The sequence below is a fragment of the Calypte anna genome, chromosome Z (assembly GCF_003957555.1).
Source record: "Calypte anna isolate BGI_N300 chromosome Z, bCalAnn1_v1.p, whole genome shotgun sequence".
Classification (NCBI taxonomy): domain Eukaryota; kingdom Metazoa; phylum Chordata; class Aves; order Apodiformes; family Trochilidae; genus Calypte; species Calypte anna.
In genome coordinates, this window is record NC_044274.1 from 51,211,575 (window position 1) to 51,221,228 (window position 9,654).

The 9,654-nt window shown below is 38.7% G+C and overlaps 1 protein-coding gene across 1 annotated transcript in view; it reads right to left on the reverse strand.

Annotated features, from left to right (window-relative positions):
- DMGDH (dimethylglycine dehydrogenase) overlaps positions 1-9,652 on the reverse strand; it is a 40,363-nt gene extending 30,711 nt beyond the window's left edge. The window contains exons 1-3 of the mRNA XM_030466679.1: positions 9,352-9,652; positions 7,348-7,513; positions 1,060-1,158 (exon numbers count right to left, since the gene is read on the reverse strand). Of these exons, the coding sequence (XP_030322539.1) occupies positions 1,060-1,158; positions 7,348-7,513; positions 9,352-9,473 (387 nt within the window). The 5' untranslated portion in view covers positions 9,474-9,652. The remainder of the gene's footprint in view (positions 1-1,059; positions 1,159-7,347; positions 7,514-9,351) is intronic.
- Between the last annotated feature and the right edge of the window lie 2 nt (positions 9,653-9,654).

A 9,654-nucleotide genomic window follows, 5' to 3' on the forward strand; every position in this document is an offset into this window, starting at 1 on the left:
GAAAGGGACTCACATAGGTTAAGAGCCCTTGAAGGTTAAATTAAAGGTTAATAGATACTATCCTCAAAACACTTGTAAAAAGCTTGTCTTGAATAACGCAATACAATTTTTATTCATATTTGAATTTATGCAATCATACACTTTCAAAATTACAATCAGAAGCATCTCAAAGATAAATTTATCATACTGGGTTTTTTTGATGATGCAGAATAAATTTAAATGACTAAGCACCTTCATTGACACAATGAATAGCCACCTGCCTTTTTTAATCTTTTTAATACAGAAGAAAACCTTGTACAGCTGGACACTGAATGCTCACTTTCTAGTGTATACTATTTACTTCACTTTTTTGGTATTATTTTGCAGGACATTAATATAGCAGAGTATGTCTTTCAGTAAAACTCATGATGCTAATCTACTGTAGCATCTCTTCTAGCTGAGCAACAGGATGACAAAACCCCCATTTTATTACAATTATCAAGTTTGTAGACTAGTACAGGCAATATCTGTTGCAGCCTGAAGCAAGAATGAGTTTAATAAATGAAATCTATTTACGTGGCCAAATTATGCCAGATAAAAAAGATGGCTCCTATTTTTCTCTGCACATGCATTCTTTAAATCACTAAACAAAAACACATCTCTGAAAGGGATGGGACAAATTGCAGCAATCTTCTGAAGTACATACAGTATCATATCATATGAATAGTTGACTTGCATAACGCAGGAGTGTATCAGAATCAATCCATTAATTCCACATCCTTGATGCTATTTTAACTCCTATATCAAGCTCAAGTTGCAGAATCTCAGCCTGCTGAGCTTTCAAAATGTTTGATGAAAACAGTTTCTCAAACTTAGGAGAGATCTGAGAAACCATCTAAAATATTTAGGGACTAAGCAACAGACTACATGCAGCCTGAAGAATATATTTCCATAAAAGAATAGCCTTATGATAGTAATGAACAAACACATTATCAACTTGTCAACCCCAAGCTTCTTTGTAATACTACTAGTAAGGTTAACATTTATCTGAATGAATACTTAAAAGATTAATGAGGCTACCTGACCAGTCTCTTCTTCCAGCTTTTCATAGAGTTTGATGCTGTAAGAATGTATTTTCTTCAGATTTATTCCAGGATGAAAATAAGTAGTTAAACCAGCCTAAAATAAGAGACAGGAAAAACAGCATAGAGATAAGGTTAGAAAAGCAGTGTTTTCTTTCCCTTCCTCTAAGTGTCATTCAAAAAGGAGCTGTCATGATACTGTAAATAAAAGGAACACATGGACAGAACCAACTGCTACAAAAATAAAAATAAAATTCTTTCCCAACTTTCAGCATTCTTGTTCTTAGCACACATGTTTTTCCACCTGTCTTTTCTCATCAAATCTGTCAACCCATGATACTGCTGCAGTTGTTCTCTCCTATGGTTTTCATTCTTCCTTAAATTACTCAGTTGTCTGTTTCAAATATTTTGGAAGAGACAAGCATCCCCACTGCTGATCAAATATATCAACTGATTAACTCTAAATTTTCCATAGTGAGATCTTCTCTTTCTTGCACATAGATATGGGAGAGAGACCAAACCTTCATAAAGATCAGATCTTAAGAAAAGTTATTAACTTTCATGAGGTATGAACAGCAGGGCAGTGGAAGTCAATATTCTTCTCAACAGTTGTCACGTTTGGCAGTTGAAGAGCAACTGCTGCATTTCAGAACTAGAGAAACAAAGTCCTGAATGTATTCTGAACAGCATTTTACTAGGTCTGACTTTAAGAAGGCTTTCAAGCCCTTCTGAGTTCATGGAAAGGTAAGATCAGGAAGTTACTATAGCCTACTCCATATTTAAGGAAACAGTTCACCTGCCTACAAGCAGAAGCTGCATCAATCTAACGATAGTTGTAACTGCAGATAATAAATTATCTGAATAAAGCCGAATTGAAGTGTTACTGAAGTTAAGGATATGCTTTTGTGTCTCCTGAATTAGACATCTCACTAAAATTCTTCCTAGTGAAAAAACAGGTATGTGCAGTTGCATTAGATTTTCAAGCTAACTGCACTGACTTAAATACTTTATACACAGTGCAACTAAAATAGAGTTTGTTCACAGATGAAAGTTGACTTAATTAATGGAGCTAGACACCGGAGTTACCACCATTTTGAGAAAAAACCCAGGAAATCTAAAGATGAAAAGTAAAACAGTAGTTTTGAGACATTCCCTCTAAGTTGTCTAGTATGCACATACAGTAACTATTCTTGATTTTAGCTTGCTATCTCTGTTCTGTGCTACATATTTTAAGGCTTTAACTTCAAAAGCTAGCAGAATGCATATGAATAACAAAAGTAAGATTTAGGATTTTTAAAGATGTATTTTATTTCAAACTAATTTAGTTATGCTAAAAGCATATTAAATAGTTATGCTTCTCTTTAAGTAACATCAACATGTGTTGCATGAATTGGATCATACATCCTTGTGTTTTGAAACCATGGGCTCTTGCAATCCATCTTTGTTGTTGCAGCTTCACATTTCAGATCCAATCTTTTTCTTCAGAAACAATTAGCAAGAGCAATTCAAATTTTTTCTTTGTTGAGGATTTTATATTTTTGATAATTCAAAGTTTGTATATGCTATCACAGTGTATCACATGAGTGAAATGTCAAAATAAAACAATGGAAAAATGTGCAAAATACATCATCTACCAGCAGCATATCCTTCAGCTGTGCCTGTATTTTATTCCTAAATTTGGCTGAAATTCCCAGTGTATGTTTGGTATTGCTTGTTATCTCAACAATCTGAGTTTAAAAAGTGATCACACAAATCTGTAGGAGGAAGAACCAACAGCTGAGGTTAATATTCAGCACAAAGCAGGCACACTGAATTCAGGATGTCCCTGGGCTAGATTAATAGTCTGGAAAAAAATTGTTTTTCCTATTCTTGTTATCATATTGGATTACTATCATACTAGACGCTGCTGGAGACTAAATGGTATTTGACTAAATGTGCTTTTTATCTCCTTTGATACATGTGGTTTTTCATTGATGTGAACACAATTGTTTTAATTAGCGTTTTAAATAGCTGGAGCTATTTCACTACAGAATTTGTAATTAAAAAGTTCTTATTTCTTAAAAAAATAAGTCCAAAGGGCCTTTGATCTGTCCATAAGGAAATACATTAGGCACTGAAATGTTTAAATTTCTTTAGCAATTCACAATAACCTATAAGTAATGAATGTACTCATACCTACAGATTGTGTAATCTCATATTCTTTTTACTCTCTTCTTTTACTTATGAAAACATATTCTGGTCTTTTCTTATTTTTCCAAACATAGTAATGTATTCCAGATGTAGGGAAATCCCATTTTATCAGGCACTGTTAGTTATTTCAAACCAAAAGAATGGCATATCACTTGCAAGTTAGCTATACATTCCAGAGAATTTAATTGTAGGACTTGAATCAAAACTTATCTCTCTGCCATTTTCAAGTGAATAAAAGAATTTTAAATATATTTGATACCTTTTGGCTTCAGATAATGAACGTTTCTGATTTCAGGAGTGCAGCTGAGACACTGTATAAAATAACTGGACTATATAAAAATTAAGATTATATGATCTCAAATAATTAAAATACAAAAGAAGACTGAGTAAGACTCAGGAGATCTATAACCAACCTCACATTCAAAGCAGGATCATCTACGAGATCAGACAAGGTTGCCCAAGGTTTTCTCCAGCCCGGTCTTGAATTTTTCCAAGGGCAGAGATTGCACTACTTCTATGACCAAGTACAGAACTTGCTAAATTTCATAAAGTTCCTTCCTATCCTTCCCAGCCTCTCTAGATCCCTCAACATGGCAGCACTACCCCTGATTGCATTGACTGGTCCTCCTGGTTTGATGTAGAAACATGTATTGAATTACCTAGTCCAGATCATTGAAAAAGATCTTAAAGAAGATGGGTCCCATGACAAAGCCCTGCAACAGTTCGCTTACTCCCAGGTGACCCACCAACTGCTACCCTCTGAGCCAAACCATCCAGTCTTTTAACTATGTAGTTGTCCAGCCACACAAAAAATAAGATCTTCATTTGAACACGAGTATTACAGAAGACGGTGTCTTAAGTCTTTCTGTGATGCAGATAAGTGACATCAATGCTCTTCCTTTCTCTACAGACTCAGTCATTTTATCATAGAGGGCAATTAGATCTGGTCACACTTGGCAAATCTATGCTGACTGTTCCAAATGACCTTTTTTCCTCCTTTATGGGCCTAGAAATATGATCTGAGACTCACTTTCTGATTGTCCTGATTCTCCCAAATCTATGGCTAGCTGACCTTTAGTTTCCTTTCTTATCCCTTTGGCTTTTTTACATGATGCAAATATATGCCCTTCTCAAAATGTTGAGCACCTCCCCAGATATCTATAATCTTTCAGGGTGATCCACCAGCAGCCAGTGAAATGCCACCAGCACCCTTCTTGCATGCAGCCTATAGGGTACAAGGTATGCTCATGAGTGAAGTTCCCCAAGTAATCCCTGTCTTGGTCCTCATCCACTGCTGGCAGTTCCTCTTCTCCTTGAGTCCTGTTGAGAGCACAGAGGCCTAGGAAATCTTGTCAGTAAAAATTCAGGCTAAAAAGCCATTGAGTACTTCATCTGTGACTAAATTACCCACCTCATTCAGCAATGGTCCTGATTTTCCTTGTTTAGACTTTCCTACTCATGCAGCAGTAGTTCTTCTTGTTGCCTTTAATGTTCCTTACAAGTCTTAACTCTAATTGACCTTTGGTTTTCCTAACATCCCCCTGACACGCTTAGGAAATACCCCTCCATGACCTTTTCCTGCTTCTACCTGCTGTATTCTGTAGTTTTGTTCCAGAACTCAGTCCTGAGTCTGGCCCAGCTGTGCAACAATCCCCTCCCGAATTGCCCCCCCCCCCTTTTTTCTTGAGTTTCAAGGTAGATCATTTTTCTATTTGAAAGAGATTTGCCTCAGGTTTAGCCCTATTTTTACTAAACCAGAGATTTTGTTACTGTAGGTGAGCATGAGCTGCAAAACCAAATTTAAGAATGGTCACTTTGATATGAGAATTCACACAGCGATTTTAAGGGCTTTCTTATAGTTGAAATTTTTCTTTGTTGGAATATTAATATATCAGGTTTGTTTTATTCCAGTCTGTTTCAGATTTTATACCAATTCCATTTAATACATTAGCATTCTGGAGGAAAATGGTACTCAAATTGTTATTATTTTCTTCTTCTGACCAAGTCTTAGCAAGTTTTTATTTGTCTTATGCTGTTCTTTAACTATCAGCAGCAGAATAAGATGCATGTTGCAAGAAGAAGTGTGACATAGAGCATGATACATTAAACATTTTCTTAGAAAACACCTTTTAAAAAAGTAACAAGACAAAACCCCTCTTTGCTGTGAGAGTTATATATCCGTTGTTCAGTTCCAAAGGTTTCAGTGAGATTTCAAATGACCTGTAGTACAACCTCTGGAGTTCTTGGGCTTTAAGTCTTGACCTACTTTACAACTATAATAACCACTACTTTGTCATGATTAGATGTAAAAAGTTGAGCAGGACTTGGTCTTTTATTTCTATCTTCTTACTACTGATAGAATAACAATGTGGACACTTTTTTGTGCTGTTTTAATAACACACATGCCAAATTCATCTCAGACACAAGAAGAGGAAGAAGTTTCGGCAGCATCACTATCAAGAAAGTGACTTATATGAAACATGATCCTGAACTCTGGCAAAACTTACTGGACTGTGAAAGAAGGAAAATGTGTACTGGGTAGAGTATAGCAACGTATGAACCAGACTTCCCAAATTTCTGACTGCAGGCAATACACTATGCACCACTATAAGTTCTAACAATATGTGCAAACTTCATTTGTACCCAGTACTGTAGTGCTGTGAGGAAAACACTGATAAATATGCAGTGCCAAGTGTCATGAGAACTCACAGCCACAGCTTTGATCTCTCTCATCACTTGAAACAGACTTACAGTAGACTTTTTCACCTTCAGACGCAGTACTTGAATAGCGAGTTCCATTAAAAGAGACAGCATACCATGTAGTTTACCTAACAGTTACCCATTTTCACCTGTCCCATAACTAGGTGTCTTGCTATGTCAGTTCCATCAAATTCCATTGCAACAGAGGCAGCCCTCTTAATAGCTCCACGCAAGATTTTCTCTGCTGCACTCCAGAACCCTCCCTACTTTTGAAACCGTGTTCCTCACACAGTGCTCCTTCACTGCATTCACTGAGGGCAAAAATACTGGAGAAGAAGTTGTTTTTACGGAGTTATGAGCAATAAGATAGAGTGAGTGAGCATAACAATAAGAGCAAAAGAAACATTTAGTAACAACCCCCCGTTCGTTATTTTGGTCTCATTCAACTAGGGGACTTTTATTATTTTTTACACACATATTGTTCTGTATATCTATTGCGTACATAGAATTCAGCCTGTGTCTTACTTATATATGTAAGTCACAGTATTTCTTTGAGCATTTCAATACATAAGATGCATGATCTGACACAATACATGGAGTTGCTCTGTTTGCAGAATGCTATTAGCTGTGGTATAATTACATCCAAACAAGAATTAATTACTGTATTTTGTTTTTCCAAAGTCTACACAATGTTGTTTATTTTACTCTGCTTAAAAGCAAGGAAAGTTAAGTAAAAATGTACTTATACATGTCAGACTGTCACTTTTTTTATACTTCATTTTTTAATATTGTTCTCTCGCGAGACAAAACACACAAAACATCTGCACTAAGATGAAGTGTTTCAAATTTCAGACTTCCTCCTCTTGGCTAAGAATGAGAATACAAAAAAATAAAATCCATCTGAGTCACCAAACTTAATTTGTTCCTGAAAGGCGCTCAGATATTCTGTAACAGTTCTAGAGACAGCAAACTGTTGGATTTTGTATTGCTACACATAGGGAAAACATTCTCCCAATTTCAGCTAAGCATAGCTGGAAAAAAAACAGAAAAAGCATCTATTAATGTGGCAAGCTTTATTTCATTTTGCAATACTACCTACTCTGGACATTGACACAGAACTGTGTAATTACATACAGTCATACTAACAGTTACCTTCAAAACAGAGTATTTGTTCCAATTTTTACAACTGAGAAAAATGGTAATATGGATAGATGAGCCAATTTTTCAAAACTCATGTAGTCAATCTATAATGAATCCAGTACTAAAGTTTGTATCTATAAAACAACCACATAGTTAATATCTGGAAAGCCAGGGAATATAAAGGTAATGAAATATCCACCACCATTTCCAATGCCAAACTGCTGTTAATCTGAGAGATTAACAAAACACTTCTTACTGCATGCCAAGTAGATCCTGCAGTGAGCTCAGATTTTTCCAGCAGAACCACATCCTTCAACCCAGCCTTAGCCAAGTGATAGGCTAGGCTCACACCAACACAGCCACCTCCAATGATTATTGTGTCTGCTTTGTCTTTCCCCAAGGAAGGAGATGATGTTTTTTTCCTGGGGAAAAATAAATAAATAAAAATTACAGATAGTTATAAAAAGACAAATGCACTTTCTTTCATCTCTTTTGATTTATAATCCATTTATAGTACAACATGGAGTCTGCTTGGGAGTCTAGTCCCCCTTAATTTAAAACTCAACCTGTTCACTCTTGTCTTCTTTTAAAATAAATGCTATCAAAGGCTATATATATAAACAGTAGTAATACAAAAAGCAAAGCAAGTTTACTTCCACTCAGAACTTGAAATCTTTGTTATTTGTTCAATATACCCTAATATGTAGACCCTACTTTTCATTGAGAAACTGTACCCTTGAAATGACAGTATCAAAACCTCACTTTTCAGAAGTGCTCTAATACACACAAGACAAAGTCTTTAAAAGATAATAAAAATATATCTTAAAAAATAGCTTTAAAGACTAGCTTAGTAAAGAGCCTTAATGAGATTACTAAAGCCAGTCTCAACAGAATACATCACTGTATTTATGAACAATGAAACAGTGTTTCATGTTCTATATTGTTATGTTCTACTTTGCTGAAGTCAAAGCATAGAAACAGGTTTTTGTTCATGGCTCACTTCTGACTACACCAAACTGCATTTTGACAGCCACTTCAAGTCATCACAAGCCAGAACAGTTGCTGTCAGCAAACCCATTCTCCTCCATCTCTTCTGATCTCCTGCCCCAGCAGCAGAGACCCAAATAGCAAGCCAGATCAGGAAATTTATTCAAATTTAAACCCAACAATTTTCAATGTGAGGCAAGGTAGAATCTCTTAGTACAGGAGCAGTACAGACTACTATGAAACCACAGTATCTCTCCCTTTAGGACAGTTAATCAATACTCAGCTTTATCTCCCCCCTTCTTTCCTCCTGGTACATTTTGGCTTTTGCAACTTCTACAGCAGAATGCTTTTGTAATGTGTAACTAGCCTTTCACCCATCCTTCACTTAGAAATCAAAGCTATTAATTTTATGTGCTTGGAATGGACATCTTATGACATTTTAGAATTAAATGCAGGAGGAATATGCATCATGCTTATTGACTATGTATAAATGAACAAAAAGTAAAAATAAATGAGAGCTCTGGAAACCCCGGGTTTTCTGTACTTTCATGTATTCTTTCTCTGAGCATACATATATATTTTGCAAGTTAATTACATATTAATTTTGCAAGTTAACAGCCAAATGTGCGACACTTAGCACAAGCTCTTGCACTGAATTTTGAGGCACATGGTAACCAAAGTCAGAGTGGAGGTATTTCCCATGTTTTTTTCATGCCTTGAATTTGAGCTGTCCTCACCTGAATTTCAGTTCTTTTCAAACCTTTTCGTTCAAATCCAGGAGCCTGATAAGAATCCAGAAGGTACCTGCCCTGTGAGGCCTACACGGTTCACCCTGATGTTTACTCCAGCCCGTTGAAACCGGGTCATTTTTCTCTCAGAGATGCATCCCAGAAGACATCAGGAGGGATCCCTGAATACCTGCTCAGCCACTCACCCGGGGCTGGGTGGCCCTGGTCTCCGAGGCAGACGGGCGAGGCTCAGGGCGAAGATACACCGGCTGCCCGCAGGCACGCAGAGGCCTTGGCGGACCGGCGGTCCCGGATGGTCTCAGATGGAGCACCGCATCAGGAACCCGTTCCCTCACCGCCTTCACCTGGCAGCCCCCTCCAGGCAGCCTCACTCTCGGGGGCCGCCGCGCCCTGAGGCGACGCGGTGACCACGCGCAAAACCCGCGGCCTTTACGGGTCCTCTGCCCGCGCCTCCCCTATCGCCCCCCGCCTGTCCGTCCCACGCAGCCCCGCCCGACCTGTCCGGCCCACGGGCCCGCACTCACCGCCCCTGAGCGCCCGCAGCGTCTCCGAAGGGCCGCAGGGCAGCCGCAGAACGAGGGTCGGTACGGCCGGCACGGCGCGGGAGCAGCAGCCGCCGCAGGGCTCCCCGCAGCACCGCGCTCATCCCGCCGGCAGCAGGGATGGAGAGCGCTGGCTCCGCGCCTCCCCAAACGCTGTCCCGTCCCGTCCCGTCCACTCTCTGCCCCCGACGAGGCCACCCCTGGCGGAGGAGGGGGCCGGACCACCCCTTGGCTGAGGGGACAGCTCGGGGGAGCAACCCAGCTCCCGACCTCGGGCCAGGCGGG